At 45.7% G+C, this 17,829-nt stretch overlaps 1 protein-coding gene across 1 annotated transcript in view; it reads left to right on the top strand.

Moving 5' to 3' along the window:
* The first annotated feature begins 3,857 nt into the window (after window positions 1-3,857).
* Window positions 3,858-17,829, top strand: part of Bcat1 (branched chain amino acid transaminase 1) — a 70,574-nt gene continuing 56,602 nt past the window's right edge. Inside the window, exon 1 of the mRNA XM_050164710.1 lies at window positions 3,858-4,770. Within this exon, the coding sequence (XP_050020667.1) occupies window positions 4,765-4,770 (6 nt within the window). The 5' untranslated portion in view covers window positions 3,858-4,764. The remainder of the gene's footprint in view (window positions 4,771-17,829) is intronic.

The following is a 17,829-nucleotide window of genomic DNA, read 5'->3' as shown; positions in this document are numbered from 1 at the left end:
ATTTAAAATGCCATATTCTGCAGTCTTTGAAAGATATGAAGAATGCCTATCTAACTGAAATATATCTCTATATATCTAGAAAATCTAACTAACATGACTACAAGCTTTACTATCATCGATGATTATCCATTAGCAACCTATATTTCCTAATTATACAGTACATTTTAAAATGAACTACACAATAATAATACCTTAATCAAGATCAAAAATACATATACATATAATAAAATTGACCTTAAAATCCATACCAATGCAAATTATTTACATCTATATCACTCCACAGGATGTGCACCGTGTGCTCATGCCCACACACGGGCACACACACAGGAGGCAGAGGCACGTGGATCTCTGTGAGTTCTAGGCCAGCCTGGTCTACAAAGAGAGTTCCAGAACTGAGGAATCCTGGGGCGTAGGAGGCATGTCAGGACTTTATTAGAAGGGACGAGGTCTCTCAACAGGTCAGTAATGGAATTAATTAGCCGATGTTGAACTCATCCAGCATGGAGAGCATTGGGAATGAAAGACCAAATATTAAGGCCATGGGATGAACCCTGAGGGAGAAGAAAGACAAAGACATAGACACTCACAGACACGGGGATGGGGGGATGGGTGGAGGTAGTGGGTGGTGAAAGGAAAAAGCCAAGAGAATTCCCAGGGGCATTAGATTCTCCCATCTGACCTCTTCAAACAGGAGTCAGCCTCCAACCCCACGTCTTGAAAGGCTGCTGTGGTCTTACCTGTGGGTTTTCTGCATCCTCTCAGGAGCCCCACCCCCACCCCCCGCCAGGACACTCCCCTGTAGTAATGAGGCAAGCAGGCCTGCTTTTCGTCCCGCTCAGCTCCTGCATAGCTAGCTTTACACCCGAAATAACAACACACAAACTGTATTCTTTATAACACTGCCTGGCCCATTAGCTCTAGCCTCTTATTGGCTAATTCTCACATCTTGATTAACCCATTTCTAATAATGTGTGTAGCACCACGAGGTGGTGGCTTACCGGGAAAGATTCTAGCCTACATCCGTCTTGGGTGGAAGAATCATGGCCTCTGCCTCACTGCCTTCTTCATCCCAGCATTCTGTTCAGTCTACTCCACCTATCTAAATTCTGCCCTATCAGGCCAAGCAGTTTTCTTTATTAATTAACCAATGAAAGCAACAGATAGCTAGAAGACACTCCCACATCACTCTCCCTTCCACCCCCGCGCTCGCCCATACAGCCGACCTTCTCTGGGAAACTTCCCTTCCATGGTACTATTCTGTATGCTTTCCAGCTTCCGTGACAGGGCCCTTTTCTCTGTGTGCACATGTGTGTATGTGTGCATTCGTGTGTGTGTGTGTATGTGTGCTCATGTATGTATGGAGGTCAGCCTCTGACATTGTACCCCAGTTGCCATTTATGCTGGTTTGAATAAGAATGACACCCCTCCCCCACCCCCGCCAGAGGCTCACATATTTGAATGTTTGGTCACCAGGGAGTGACACTATTTGGAGGCATTAGGAGGCTTAGGAGGTGTGGCCTTGTTGGAGGTAATGTGTCACTGGGGATGGGTTTTGAGGTTTTAGAAGCCCAAGCAAGACCCTCTCTCTCTCTCTCTCTCTCTCTCTCTCTCTCTCTCTCTCTCCCTCTCTCCCTCCCTCCCTCCCTCTCTTCCAGCAGATCAGGATGTAGCTCTCAGCTACTGCTCGAGGGCATGTATGCTGCTGTGTTCCCTGCCGTGATGAGAATGGACTAACCCCTTGACCATGTGAGCTTTGTTTCATAAGCATTGCCTTGGTCACGCTGTCCCTTCACAGCAGGAGAGCAGCACTAGGAGGTTGTCCTTGTGTTTTGAGATAAGGTCTCGCATAAGTCCAGAGCGCCCTCATTAGGACCGGCTGACTGGCTAGTGAGCCTCAAGGGTTTGCCTGACTCCACTTCCCACCTCTGGGATTATGAGCGTGTGCGATGGCAGTTTTCTCTGTGTTCTGGGGACTCAATCCAGGACCTAGCACTTGTACGGCAAGCAGTTTATCCACCATGCTATCTCCCTAGATCCCCTCCCTGCTGTGAATTCACTGCTTTCTTCTCAAGCCCTCCAAATACAGGCAATGTTCTCCCTGCCCACATCTAGGCTCTGCCGTCTATCCACACAGCCTCTACACTGATAAACTCCGAAAGCGGCATTAGATCCCAGGCTCATCACAGTCACCTAAGTTCAGTGGCTTCAGATCCAAGCACAGCCCCAGAAAGCTGGTGTCTGAGGACATCCTTAGAGATCAACACAATAGTGATTAACTTGAGTCATCATTAGGACAGGCCGAACAAGCAGGCTGAGCCCACAGTAGGATAACAGTCTTAAGTGGCTTCAAGATGTATTATTAACTCTGGCTAATAGTAACTTTGAGGTCCAGCAAAGGTTCCCAGCCGCTCAGAATGTCAGAGATATTTTCATAATGCTCTTTCACCACAGACATCCTGCTGACACTGGCATCCACCCAGTCGCGCTCCAAACTTTAATTGGTTAATATCTTCACAGGCTGCATTTAAAGGGGGGGAGGGGAACCCGAGACCACTCCACTAGCTTATAACTATGTCTTCTTATTACCCCCTCCGAGGGGCTCAGGAGGCCATCTTCTGTTCCCATTGCCTCAGTTGACTCGCTGGGTTTAATCTCTGCTTTTAGCCTCCCTTGCCAACCCCCCACCCCATCCCCACTCCTGTCCACCCTGACCAGCTGGAAGTCTTCCTAGACTTCTCTCTAATCTGATTTTTCTCTGCTTTTCAAAAGCATATACTTTGCTGGCCACAGTGGTGCAGGGCTGTGGTCCCAGAACTTGGGAGGCAGAGGCAGAGGGAGGTTCCCTCTTCTTGGTGACTATGGAGTGTGTCAAATTGACAATAAGAACTACCCAGGACGCATTCTTTCTTGAATATGCCCTGGGGAGAAGAAATTGTGAAGAACAAATAACTAAAGATTGGAGCTGTAGTAAAGGAATTGGGGGGGGGGTGTTCAAAGGTGAGAGTCGCTGGGGTCCATACAGGCAGAGCAGCTTCTGTGTTTGCAGAGCGTACAGCAATCTGCCCTACAAACCCACCTCATGGGTAGCACGGCATGGCGAACGAGGTTCCTTGATTCTAACCTTAATTCTCATATCACGGCACATAGTAAATATATCTATATATCCATATCCATATATATGGGGCTACAGAGTAAAGACGGGGCTGCAGCAGAGTCCAAGAGGCTTCGGGCTGCTGAAGGAACACTGATAAGATAGCAAATCAGACCAGTGCCTGGCAGGGCTAATAAATTTTGAAACCCGGTTCCCTTGAAATGATTTTAGTATGCTTGTGTGCCCTTGATGTGATTTTAGTATCTTTGTGTGCCCTCCCCACCTCGATCTGCCCTGATAAACCCATAGTCTATTTTCTTCTCCAGGAACAAGCTTTGTATCAGTCGTGCTGGATGGGTGACCGCCGAGAGACGGGGCCCTTTCTCTGGGTCTACCCAGTGCAATCTCCTTCTCCTGCCCTAGAATGGAGTCAAAGGCTGCTTAGGAAAGTTGTCTCCCAGGGCAATGTACCACCTGGAAAACCCCACTGCCTTATACAATGTGCAGTAACCCATGTATTTCTACATTCATCAGTCGATCACCTAGCGCTGCTTGAGTTAAAGCCATGCCTAGACTTACAGCCACATGAAGGGAAGAACCTTTTACTGCTGTGCTGCGTACAAAGACAACAGTGCACTTGCCAGACAGATAATTCAGCCATGCACTCACCTGGTCACCAGTTCCATTCCAGGCACCGGAAAAGAAAAAAGAAAAAAAATCATTTTTATTTATTTCCTTGTTTGTTTTATAAAGAACACAGGCAAACACACAGTCCCAGACAAGGCTGATCCTTTTCCAGGGAGTTAGGAATGAAAAGTTCACAGCAAAGATGTCTGCTTTAGATTTACTGAACATAAAGTTTGCCATATCCTTAGAGGGAGGTAACTCCCCTCAACAAAAACACTCTTGAGTAGTCAGTCAGCTGGAGCCTAACCTGAGGCTCCACACAGAAATCCAGCCAAAACATGTGCGCGCGCGTGCGTGTGCGTGTGTGTGTGTGTGTGTGTAGGGCAGGGAAGTGACCAGGCAATTTCACATCAGAAAACTGTGCGAACCAGAGGACACAAACTAAGAAAGTGAGCTACCCAACCTGAGAGCCCATCCCAGGGCTCAGATGGCGGAAGGAGAGAACCCACTCCTGCAAGTTCTCCACAGTGCGTGCCCAACCCTACACAAAATTTATTACATTTATTTAAATGTGATTTTAAAAAGAAGTAGAGGAATTGGTCATTTGAAAGTAGCCTGAGGGTGGAGAGAACACGATAGACAAGAGCCACAACTCTGGAAAAAATCCAACCTATTCCTTACCATCCCAAAATACATCTTAAAACTTCCACACTCGGAGGCCAGACCCTGGTGCCCTGTGTGACTGGGGAGGGGGAAGCGGATAGCCAGGGCTTCTCAGCAAGGAGCAGGGAGGAAATGGATCAAAGGTGCTGTCAGATCCGCCCGTCTGTCTTCCCCTCCTGCAACACAAATGCGTGCTCATCCCCGGTCCTCCGCCCCGGCTGCCTCTGCCTGCGGGGCCAGTCGCTGATGCAATCCGCAGCAGAGCGCGCCCAGCTCTCCATCTTCCGTGCTCAGAGACCCCGAGCGCCACGTGTCGCCGCGCCGCAGCGGGAGGAGACGCAGACCTGCACCCAGGAGCTGGAGGCACCACACGGCCACGAGCAATGAAGGTAAGTGTCTGACTGAAGCTCCTGCTGGAATGCAGCCCCCACCCCCCCCACCCACACCCCGGGACATCGCGGACATAGAGAGGAGGATGGAAGGACAAGCTTGCTTTGTTCCCCGTCCTGGGCCACCAGGCGTGGGGACCTGGACTCGTTTCTGCCCGCAGATGCTTCCTCTCCGGTTCGTGCCTGGGGTCTGTGGGTACGGCACCCAGCTTCAGAGGATGCCACAGCGCCTGTCCCACATGCTCCCAAGGCGGGAAGAAAGACGGTGCTTTTGCGTTTGAGCTGCCGCCCAGAGAGGGGGTTTGCGGAGGATGCTCTGGGGTGCTCTCCTGGTGGGTGTAAAGGAAGTGGGAGAAGTACCCTCTTAGCTTGAGGGCAGCTCACCTTTTCGGTTCCAGATTCCACGTGGGAGTTACAGCTCACTTGAGCTTCAGGGCAGCCCGAAGGACTGGGGCGTCCCGCGTTGTGCTCTAACGCTAATGGGAGGTAGCTATCCTAGTCACCAGCCAGAGGCGTTTAAGGCTGTTTTCCAGGGCTCTGACTCTAGGAAAAGCTGCGGGATCTGAAAGGTGCCCCCTTCTAAGGGAAATGATACTCAGTTGGGTGTGCTGTTTTCTAGCTTCCGGGAAGGAAGATTCCAGCTATAGAATGTGGGCTTTTGGGAGCAGCAGAGAGCGGCCACGTTTCAGTTTCTGAAACGTGGAGGAGAGAGTTAGAGACGCAGACTGCTCAAGCCTCTCTGGGCGGTATCCCCGCTTCTCCATTCATACCGTGTCTTCCCTTGCCTCCATCCCTGACAGACACGGGTGATGGGTGGTTTGTTTTTTCTTCTTTGACATCTCTACCTCATTTCACTAAATCCTATGCATTTACTATTTTTATAGACGTGCATTTAATGTATCCACTATCTCTCTTAGTAGCTCATTCTGTACCTTAAAATATAAATTGCCAAATATAAATTAAAACATAAGTTGCCAAACTCCACGGGTGGGCAGTTTGTGTATAGAGAAGAGCTTACACGCTGAAGGTCACAAGCCCCAGCTGTGGCCCCTCTGGCGAGGCTCAACGCCGTGTACTAACAAAGGGAGTCTAACCTAGGATGGTACTGCCTTGTCGGGAAGTGGGGGAGGGGAGAGCGCGTCTCAACTTAATCTGCTTTCTGAGCCCCCAAGACAAGATGGAGAACTTAAAAAATTGTCTCTCTGAACCAGGCTTGGAGGTAGTCCCCGTGTCATCCGGGGTTATAAAGCAGCCACCCTGGGCTACAGGAGATCAAGCCTGGGCTATAGGAGACCAACGAAAACAGAGAAAACAGTCTGTGTGTGAAAACTAGTCTCAGCTCATTAAATTCTGAAGTTTATATATTTGGAAGGGGTTGGAACCCTTTGGAAGGCAGTGAAAAACAGCCCTATGGCCCTAGCTCTGGCTTCCCGGAGTACCTGTGACTCATTGGTTGTTCTCCTAACTGTAGGTTTTATTGTTTCTCATGTGTGTCCACGAGGGAACTGCCTGGAAGCTGTTTCCAACTAGAGAAAGGACTATTCAGACCTTACTTCAGTGCATAAATGAGGAAGCTGCCTGGGCCTTCAGGTTATGCCTTTTGGGGTTTCAGGCTCCAGGCTCCACAGAGAGCCTTTTGTGGAGGTGTCAAGGGATGCCTGGCTAGAGTTTCCACTATTCCTCCAAAGTCTGCTAACCATATTCTTTATTAATTTAAAAAGATTTATTTTTATGCGTGTGGGTGTTTTGGTGTATCTGCGCACCACACACATGCCAGAAGCGGGGCATCAGATCCCTCTGGAACCCCAGTTCTGAATCACCATATAGATTCTGGGAATCGAGCCCAGGTCTTCGGTGTTCTTCATCACGGATCTCTCCAGGCCTGAGAGGGCAGCACGAGAGAGTCTGTTCTCTCCGCCCACCGTGGGAGTCACCAGGCCAGAACTGAAGAGATGGGACTTGGTAGCAAGCGCCTTTGCTCATGGAGCAGGTTCACTGACCCCACTGCCTTTTGTGTGTATGTGTTTGATGTGTGTTGGTGTCTGCATGTTTATGTATAAGTGCAGGCCTACACAAGCTACCATGCATGTGTGGAGGTCAGAGGGCAACCGTTGGAGCTCCTTGCCCTTCCTTGTTCGAGACAGTCTTTGTTGTGAGCCATGAGTAAGCCAGGGAAGCTGGCCTGTGAGCTCCGAGGAAGTGTACTTCCTCCTCGCTTGACATTGCTGATCTCTGGGGATTTGAACTCAGGTCCTCACGGCTGTGTCTTACTCACTGAACAACCCTCCTCCCACAATCCCTTTAAATATGTAATGGCTTCAGGGGCTGTTCAGCGCATGCTAGGGGCATGCCTGTGGGACCTGTGTGTTAGATGTCATTGTCCCAGCTCCCCGTACCCTCTGTGGACACGACTTTCCCAGCAAGCATGGGAGAATCTAGCCGACCCACTCACTTCTCGGCTGTATCTGTGGGCAGCCTTGGCAAGGTCACTTTATCTCTTGAAAAGCTGCTCAGAATGTTTAATACAGCAAAATAACAACATCCCTCCTGCTGGGTCTCAAAAGCGCAGCTGGTAAGAAAGTGCTTATTCAGTCTAGCCTGAAGAAACTGGTGCTGTTTAAATCAACAGAGACGTAAGTGAGGACTGCGGCCCAACGTGAAAAATCATTTCCGGGTTGGAGAGACGGTTAAGAGCCCCGAAGTTTGGCTCCCTCCTTTCCTGTACCCCCAGTTCCAGGGAGTCTGCTGCCCTCTGGCCTCCACGAGCTCGCGAGCTGAAGTCCACGCTCAGACGCGCAGAAAATAAACCCGAAGTTAGGGTGTAGGGTGTACTGGTCCACAGGTGTGACTCAGACCTCATCGAAGTCCTCGTCTCGTGTGAACATGACATCAAGGCAGAGCTCTGGCCACCGGTCAGGCGCCAGCGTCCATTTTACCACTGCCTAAGTAATTCTTTGGACTCAGTCACTGAATTACGTTACCTCTGGAATGGAATGTTTATGTCCTTAAAACAGCTTAAAAATTAGACCATCTCACCTGCAATGGCACGGTGTGTCTCACAGGCATTCTTCATCAGATAGGCCTCGACTTTCAGGTGGAAAATAGCTTACCTAGAACGTTTGTCTAGTGTTCAGTGGTTATGGGAAAGGGGTGTGTGTGTGTGTGTGTGTGTGTGTGTGTAGTTTTTCGAGACAGGGTTTCTGTAGGAGACAGGGCAGTTTGCTGCACACCTGCCAAGACAGGTTCTATAGGCCAACAGGAAGGTTAGGCCTGAGTCTCAGTTTGCCCTAAGGCAATACCTGGTTCCAAGAAAGACCACAAGCTGGGACCACCCATGTTCCACCCAGGAACAGACCATCCCCATGAAATTCCTAACGTTCCAACTATTGTAAATAGGATCACTTGATGTCCAGGACACGCCCATCCCCTTTTGGCCAGGGCACCCCTAGACAAATGTCAGCATAACAGGGATCCTGAACCTTAAAAATCCCTCTGCTATTAAAAAACCCCACCCTAAATGTGCTCAGGGCTCTTTGATTGTGCCAATATGTCTGGCACATGGAGAATCTGAGTTTGCAAACTTGTGTAAGAATAAAGACTCTTTGCTTTTACATACAGGACTTGATCTCCTTGTTGATATTTGGGGGACTCTATGAATCTGGGTATAACAGTTTTCTCTGTGTAGTCCTGGATCCTGGAACTCACTCTGTAGACCAGACTGATCTTGAACTCACAGAGATCCACCTGCCTCTGCCTCCCTAGTGCTGGGATTAAAGGCATGAGCTACCAACTCGGCTGATATGTTTTTTAAGAAAAGACTTTAACTCTTACTTTTAAAAGATTTATTTTATTTTTTAAGTGCGTGTGTGCTATAAAAGGCCAGAACGGGAATTACATATGGTTGTGAACAGCCTGCTATGGGCGCTGGGACTGAACTCAGGTCTCCTGGAAGGGTAGGAAGTGCTTTATAGCTTTTTACCACTGAGCCATCTCTCCAGGCCCTATTTTTATAAAACAATTTTACTGGATCTTGAACTTGAGATCCCACTACCACTGAGTGCTAGATTGTCATGTAGTGTGGGATTACCATGTAGTGTGGAGTTACCACATAGTGTGGGGTTATACTAAAAAGTGGGATTGAAAACTATGAACTTGCTATATATTAAAAATAACCTTAATTAAAAAAAACACAAGCTCATTTATTCTTTATTTTCATGTATACACTTGAATGTTTGATCAGTTGGCATTAACTGTCTCCTATGTAGTGTGTGTGTATTTGTTATTTTGGCCTTACCTGGATGTCTGCCTTTGGAAGCCTTGTTTGGTTTTGGTTCTTTGAGACAGTCTCATGTAGGCTAGGTTAGGGTGTAACTCACCATGGAGCTCTCTATGGGGGCTGGAGGCAGGCATTGCAAGCCCCTGGCACACTGGTCAGGAATTCTGATTTGTTATGAGTGTAAATAATGCCTGCTTGGGTGCCCACCCAAAGAAGCCCTGGTTGTTAACAAAGAGACACAACTGAGACACAGTTGGCCATGATGGATCTGCACAGAGCAGTCATTGAGTGGTTCTTTACGGTCCATCACCACACAGAAGGGGGGATCTCTGCCAAGTGTGTTCATGTCTGGTTATCTGGTGGATGTAGAGGGAGCTGCGGGCTGCGTTCCTGCCGCCTAGCTCCCGGCCACCTGGCTAGATTATGCCCTGAAATAATTACACGGAAACTGTATTCTTTTAAACATTGCCTGGCCCATTATATCTAGCCTCTTCTTGGCTAACTCTCACATCTTGATTAACCCATTTTTAATAATCTGTGTAGCACCAAGAACTGATATCTTACCGGGAAAGATTCAGCATGTCTGACCTGGCAGCTGGCTCCATAGCGTCTGTCTCAGAGAGGAGAGGCATGGCGTCTGCCTTCTTCCTCCCAGCATTCTGTTCTATCTTCCCCGTCTACCTATGTTCTGACCTATCAGGCCAAGCAGTTTTCTTTATTAATCAACCAATGAAACAACAGATAGATAAAGACCCTTCTACATCAGGTGGAGGTACCATTTCCTGTGATCTCGGTCCTGGATGCTAGTTCAGCAAACTGTGAAATCATAATAAGCACTTCTTTGAACTCTGAAGATGAAAGATAAGAGTTTAGGGAGTTGAGCATGGTGAAGGATGCCTGCCGTCTAGGCACTGGCTCTGAGTTACCTGAGGACACACACAGATGTGACCCTGTTCCTGCGCTAGTGAAGGTCAAAGTCTGAGCTCATCTTTGCTCTTTCAAAGCTGTTGACAAGTCTGGCCACACGCCCTGACCTAGGGTGTGGTTACTTGGTGGTTTGGACATTAAGATGGCCCATAGAGGTGGATCCACTTCCCCAACCAAAAGTCAGAGAATTCAAGCCTACTTCTGTTCCTTCCTTTAAAATAGGAGGGTTGATGTAGGGAGTGGCTGCCTACAGGGTACTTGGTCTAGGGTGTGTTCACTGAATATTCCTGCCCAAAACATCAAACAACATACTCAGAAACAATGGCTTAATGTCTCAAGTATTGAAGCAGGTAACTGTCCTGGTTGTCCTTTGTGCCATGTTAAAGCAGTCTTTTGCCTTCTCTCCCCTTATGTTGGGATATAAAAGTGTAAGAATAACCATGGACGAATTCAGGATTCAGACTCGCTGAGCGTCCCTCCCTGTGCTGTTCTGTGCTTGTCTCTTGTTTCTCCTATATCTCTGGTTTTTCTTCTCGATAAATTCTAATCCTCATGCTCCTATCCTGGAACGTATGAGTTTTAGCTGGTCTTCGACAGGGAAGGAGATAGGATCATAAATTTAAGGTTACTCTCGTGTGTAGAAAGTTTGAGGCCAGCCTGGGTTGTGTGATACTTGGCTTTAAAGAATAAAGATAGTTAGAGCCATAAAGTAGGGAGGCGTACTGCATTGCAGACTCCACAGCGTTGGGGTTGGTGGACACTCTGTGCACGAGGGCCTTGCTGGTGAACAGCCGGCTTGAAAAAGGGGGTGATCAAGAAAGCGATGCTTGGGCAAGAGAGGGCCAGCGGCTGTCTTCCTACTCTTCAGCGACTTAGCCTGGGGTTAGAGTATAGAACAGAAGTCATGGGCCCAGAGTGCTGCCCATTCCCAGTCCTGGACAACTCGTTTTCCGTTGTTGCAGACAATGCTATTTTTAAGCAAACTAACGAAGGCATACCAGGGCAAAGCCAGCAAAGAGGCACTGACAGCGTTCACCAAACCCTCTGACTCTGTAAGAAAAAAAAAGATCTATTAGGCTGCATTGTACTTTCCTTCTGCCAAAGAAGACTTGTTCTTTTGGGTTTATTTTTCTAGCTGTTAGTTCTCTCCAAGGAGAGCAGGGCTGTCCCCGGTTCCTGCTGACTTCTGCCCCCCGCTGGGCCATCTCAAATTCCTCTGCTTGTTTTCCGTTCACGTTTGCTCTTCACACCAACTGTTTGTGCCTCTTTTCCTGACTGGTTTACCAAGGGGATTATGCATATTTTTATTTATTTTTACATTTATTCATTTAATTTTATACACACCTGAATGTGTGTGGCCAAAGAAGTACCACATAAAGTTTGAGATCAGCCTGGACAATATGAACTCAAAAACAGACAAATGAATGACCAGACAAGCAAAATCCAGCCTCCCCCCTGAATAAAAGCAGCAAGGAGAATGTAAGCGTGTCTTTAATGTACTAGTTATATGTGCTGTAACAGTCTACAGGCAGTGGCTGATTTTATTTTTATATAATTAAGCCTTGGCAGAGCTAGTTCTTTCTTATGCTACTAGATTGTATACCGTATACTGTAAGCATTATCTTCGTCTTTTTTTTTTTTCCATAATTATTTATTTTATTTTATGTGCACTGGTGACTGACTCTCTGCCTTTCGTAGTCCCAGAATTCTCTCTGGTTGCCCCGCCTATACTTCCTGCTTGGCTACTGGCCAATCAGCATTTTTTTAAGCAATATGAGTGACAAATCTTTACAGTGTACAAGAACATTCTCCCACAGCAGTTTCAGGTGGTTGTGAGCAGTCTGACGTGGGTGCTGAGAAACAAACTTGGGTCCTCTGGAAGAGCAACAAGTACTCTTAGCTACTGAGCCATTGCTCCAGCCTCAAAGAGCCTGTTTTTCAGTTGACACAATATTCTGATATGTGAAATGGTGGTGATAATCATGCCTACCTCTTATGGAAGGTGTTAGGATTATACACAATCACATAGGCAAAGCATATTTAGAGTGCTGTTAACTACCATATGTTATGCATAAATATCAGCTCAATTATTACAAAATACTCATATGGTGGCTCAAGTAATGCTGGCACTGGGGAGGTGACTGAGCAGGAACAACTTGGGTTCGTGACCAGACTGGTCTACAGAGGGAGACCTTGTCTCAAAATCCAAAGCAGGAGCTGGGGGCATCGCTCAATCGTTTGAGGGCTTGCTCAGCAAGCACAAGCTTCCAAGTTCCATCCCTACACCACATGGCACTGGACATAGCAGGGCACACTTGTGATCTCAATACTCAGGAGGTAGAGGCGGGAAGATCAGAAGTTCATGGCCAGCCATGGCTACAGAACAAGTTTGAGGCTAGTCTGGGTTCCATGAGACTCTGTCTTGAAAGCAAAAGAAATGTCAGTCAGTGATGCTCTGGGAAGAAATGATTGAATTTCAGCTGCCCTGGGGAAGCAGTTTAATCTCCCCGGTGCTCGGTCCTCCAGGTAAACCAGAGCATTGATCTCCCTGACTCCCAAAAAAGGGCTTGGAAAGGGACCAGCTGTTAAGAGCAAGGATCTCCCCCCCCCCCCAGAGGACACAAGTTTGGTTCCCAGTACCACAATTTCCTGTAACTTCAGCTCCAGGGGGAGCTGCCCTCTTCAGCCTCTGACACCTGCATGCATGTGCACACATCCAGCCCCACCACACAACTGAAAATCTTAAAAGTAACTAAACACTCAAGGGAGTGGATTTGAGAAGTTGGCCTTCCTTGGACCTCTGATCTTTCCTTGGCCCTGACTTGAATCAGAAGTGCAATTCTTGCTCTGGGCTCAGACCCTTGAAAACACTGTATCTGCAGAAGACCCTTTCTCAGGCTCAGACCCTTGAAAACACTGTATCTATAGAAGACCCTTTCTCAGGCTCAGACCCTTGAAAACACTGTATCTATAGAAGACCCTTCCTCACTATTAACTTTCTAACAGACAGCAATATTGAGGATGAGGCAGAGGCAGAGGCAGAATATGTAGCTGCCTCTGGCTCTTCCAAAATGATATGGGACACAACCCAGCTACTGGAAAGACTCTTCTTCAGTCTGGGGGACCTAGTGATAGTTTGGTCATTTTCTGACAATTTAGAAATTCTAGGCCATCTGCTGTACAGATTGTTCAAGACCAGCCTAGGCTCCACGAGACCCTGTCTCAAAAAAAAAAAAAAAGCAAACTCAAAAATTAAAAATAAAAACCTGTAATACTAAAAAATACTTGTTGAAATAAGAGCGGCGGGGCTGCGTCCCCAACACCCCGGCCGCTTGGCTAGCTCATGCCCGAAATAACAACACACAAACTGTATTCATTTAAGAACTGCTTGGCCCATGAACTCTAGCCCTTACAGGCTAATTCTCGCACCTGGACTAGCCCATTTCTAATGATGTGTGTAAGCACCCCAAGGTGCGCTTACCGGGAAGATTCTAGCCTATGTCCATTCTGGGAGAGTTGAGCATGGCGTCTCTGCTCCAGCAGAGCTGTCAGGTCTCTCTGGAAGCAGAGCAGAGTCTGACCTCACTTCCTCTTCTGCCCAGCATCCTATTCTGTTTATTCCACCCACCAATGCTTTAACCTATCAGGGCCAAGCAGTTTCTTTATTGCTCAGCCAATGAAATCAACAGATTGATATGACACTCCCACATCAAATACTAAAAACTGCTGATTTACCTGCTTCCTAAACTGAGACTGTCATATATCAGGGTTACTCACAGAAGTAAAAATTTATGCCAAGTGATTGGTGATAAATAGACCCCCCCATGCACTTCAGAAATGTAGCAAGCTTTTCACGTACCAGCTCACAAATATAACTACACAGAAACTTATTATTGTGAAATCTTGGCCTATAGCTTAGGCTTGTTCCCAACTAGCTCTTATAGCTTAAATTAATCCATTTATATTAATCTACATTCAATCACACGGTGTTACCTCTCTTCCATCTTGCACCTCCTGTTTCCTCTTTATGTCTCCTGGCTTCTCCTATGTGCCCAGATTCCTCTTTCTTCCTTTCCTTGGAAATACCACCTATACCTCTTGCCTAGCTATTGGCTGTTCAGCTTTTTATTACACCAGTCACAGAAAATATATCTTCATATAGTATACAAATAGTCTATAATGTCCCCCCCCCATTTATCTAAATAAAAAGGAAAGGCTTTAACTCTAACATAGTAAAACTATGTACATTAAGAACAATTATCAGGTAAGAATTACATTCACAATGTCCAGTCCATTTGTATTTGGCAAATTCAGAGAATGTATTATCTATCTTATCTTAGTGAGTTCAACGTTTTGTACCTAATTTACTTTTTATCCTAACTTGCATTATCATCCTAAAAATATCTTTTTAGACTTTAAAACATCTTAGATAAACAATTTAAGCTTTTATGTTTCTTGATCTTAATAAGCTTTTTACCTCTTATGGAACTTTCTTTTCTGAATCTGGTGACAAAAAAAAGTGATTATCTGGTCTTTATCCCTATCAGAGACCCAAAAAATCCTTTTATTTTATTTCCTGAGTAAACAGGAAGTTCAGGGCAAACAACTTCCAAAACTATAGAAATGACAGAAATAGTTGGCTGCCTGAATAGTCATCCAAGGTTCCTTTGCAACATGGGGGCATCCATCATTGGCTTACAGACCTAGAATATTTAGCAGATGTTTTTGTGAAGCAGGAATTTTGAAGGATCGTCCTGCCGTGTCTTGGCAAAGTTTGGCAGCTGCCGTCTTTTGTGTCCTGTTTATCCTATTTGGACAGCATACTGTCAACAGTCAAGGTAAAGGAAGTTTCTTGCCCAGCGGCTAGCTTTGACACAATAAAAGCAAGCTTCATATAGAAGTTTTTCAATGCCCATCTCCCTTTTTTTGAAGTAAATTGATGCTGCTAGGAGCAAACATGTCTCACTGTCATGAAAAGTCTTATGCTATTAAAACATTTTAAATGCCGTATTCTGTAGGTCTTTGAAATGTGTGAAGACCATCTATCTATTTAAAATATTTTTCTGTTTGACCTTTAAAACATAGCTAATGTGACTATAAGATTGATTTTTATAGATGACTATTAACTTGTGTTTATTATCCTAAATAGCTTTCAAGAAATAAATTCAAATTACATTTTAAAATTATCTGCACAGATACAATCCCTTAAACAAGATTAGAAGCCTAAGTATATTATAATAAAAATAACCTTAAAATTGTATTAATATATAAAAGTCCATATCTATGTAAAATATTTGAGCCCAGTAGTTGTTCAAAAGTAGACTCAACAATCTACACTTTTATTCCGTCATTTCTTGTTGGGGGATGTAGACCCTCAGACTCTGAATTTCCTGTAAGTAAGTTGCTTGCAGATGCTCTGAGCAAAACAACTTGTTTTCCTGTGTTTGCAGCTGCTCTGAGCATGAGACAGGGGAGTGGGTTCTGGTGGCTGCAGCTGAAAGATCCCGAGAGCTGGGGTGTGGCCAGAGCACTATATAAGCTGCCCCTGAACACAATAAAGTGGGCATTCTTGTATCAAGGATGACCCGTGTCCCCCGTCTCGTCTATGTGTCTTTGTGTGTTTAAATCCAGTGCCCTTGCTCGGCTCACAAACGTCAATGGTCTTATAGTGCAGATGGTATGCTACATGCGTGGTACAGGCATAGCACGGCATAGCGCAGGTGTAACAAGGGGTGTAGATGTTCCAATTTCTATATTCTCTTTATTCCCTCCAGAAAGAGATCCCTGAATCTAATCTCCTTCGTTTAACTTTTTTTCTGACTATGACCAGTAACAGCTTGTAACCAACCTCCCTAAATGATAACAAACACCTATAACCCGCTGACTTACAAAAACCATCCACCCTACCTCTTGAGAAAGTGGGCATCATGTTCTCTAGACTACTTCCTATTGTCTGGGAGTGATGGCATCTTTAGGAGACCCTGCAAAAATTGGGATAATGGTCAAGTCCTAGGAGGACTAGTTGTGTGATTTACTGTCCAGTCTCTGTGTAATGGGAACGTGTAGAGCTTATACAAAGTCCTGGATGAAGTAGTCTGTGAGGCTGGACCATGGCAGCTAGCAGCTTTAAAATTGTTTTGGATGCAGATTTTTGAGGAAATTGCAACAGAGGCATTCTGAGAGGTTGGATCGCATGGGCTACTTGTTTTTATTGGTATCTGGTCCTTTTGTTCTGAAAACACATATACTTTTAAAGGTAACATATGTAACTGCACTAACCCAAATATAGAATGTGTGGTTTGTACAAGTTAGCTAAGGATTTTTTTTTTGTTTTATATTTGAGCAGGTATAAGACATCTGTCAATTTTATAAATCCATTTGGACATATAATCACACCATAATATAAATCTTTATTCATGTGAAAGGGTGACATATAATAAGTCATGAGGACTCTGTAGACAACAAGATTTATCAGGTCTCATCAACTTCAGAACTGTTGCCATTTAGAGGGATCAGCGTATAAAAAAGACCTGAAGCCTTTTTCTTTTAATTTTTAATGTCTGTAGCCAAGATATTCAGAAGGTCTTCCCCAATCAAACCTGATCTTCATTAATTTTGAAGAGATCTATTGCTTTTTGTTTCCTGTAGAACAAAGGCACAACCTCTCTCCCAACACATTTTCTGACTTCCATTCTGAAGTTAAGACATTCTTAAAATACATAGATTGGTTTAATTTAGCAGTTTCTATAACCCAATGTCTCTCAGAAGCTATTTTTTTTGTACATTAGCATTTAAAAAATTCAGAGTCAGCAAAGCACCATACAGGATCCAGACACCCTGTGTAGTTCCCATCTTTTTGTTTTGTTTTGTTTTTTTTGAGACAGGGTTTCTCTGTAGCTTTGGAGCTTGTCCTGGAACTTGCTCTGTAGACCAGGCTTTATATCCCATCTTTACATGGCTTATTTCTTATATACTTTACTCGTCTCTATAAAGACTTCACTTTATTATTTTTAAACTATTTTTCCATGACTTTTATACCCATTTTTAAAAAAACTTTCTTTAGCATCCAAGCACATGTTTAAACATACTATATCTGTTTAGAAAATTTTTGGTCTGGGCCTGACTTTTTGCATGTGTTTAACCTATTTTGACTGCATGAGCCAAATCTTAAACCACTAAGTGGTGGCTAGTCTCTCCGTTGCATGGCTCAGCTTAGCACACGGCTTGGCGGCTGGCTCTTCCCCTTCAGGGTAGGTGAGAACAGAGCCTCAGGCCTGTGAGCCCCAGCCTGGAGCAGGTCTATCTGCCCTGGCTCTGGTAGGTGCTCTACCTCGTATCCCACCACTTGGTAGTGAGCACTCTGCCTGCTGCTTATAGACCCCATTCAAGTGCTTACCATATCCTACAACACAGAAGCCCAGAAAGAAACCAACCAGACTAAAAAAGTAAGAGTTAAGTCTTCAGAGGACTGGACTGCATCTGGGCATTGAGGGAACCTCAGTGGGAAACTGGCTTTTCTCTCTGTGTGTGGCTCCAGCCATCCAGGACAGGCTAACTAGCCAGCGTTCTCAGGAAATGGGAAATCCACACGGCATAGTGAATTTGCCGAAAGCCTTTGTGGATGGATCGTGTCTGGTCAAGTGCTATTTCTCAGTTCTGCCCAAGCCTCTCATTAAGCCAGGCTGCAACTGTGCCCTGTGGAGCTCTGGTTCTGTGGTTCTTTTATGTTCCCTAAATTATATACAGATTAGGTTTCACAAACGACACCGATGTCAAAGGCGCTCTTGACTCAGGCGTGTGATGATGGAGCACACTCACAGTACAACCACTTCTGAAGGACGGGGGGGGGGGGGGGG

This window comes from Alexandromys fortis, unplaced genomic scaffold (assembly GCF_014885135.2).
Source record: "Alexandromys fortis isolate MF-2015 unplaced genomic scaffold, M_Fortis_MF-2015_v1.1 scaffold_153, whole genome shotgun sequence".
In the NCBI taxonomy this organism is placed as follows: domain Eukaryota; kingdom Metazoa; phylum Chordata; class Mammalia; order Rodentia; family Cricetidae; genus Alexandromys; species Alexandromys fortis.
The sequence above is the reverse complement of the archived record's forward strand: the minus strand, read 5'-3'. Positions and strand labels throughout refer to the sequence as shown.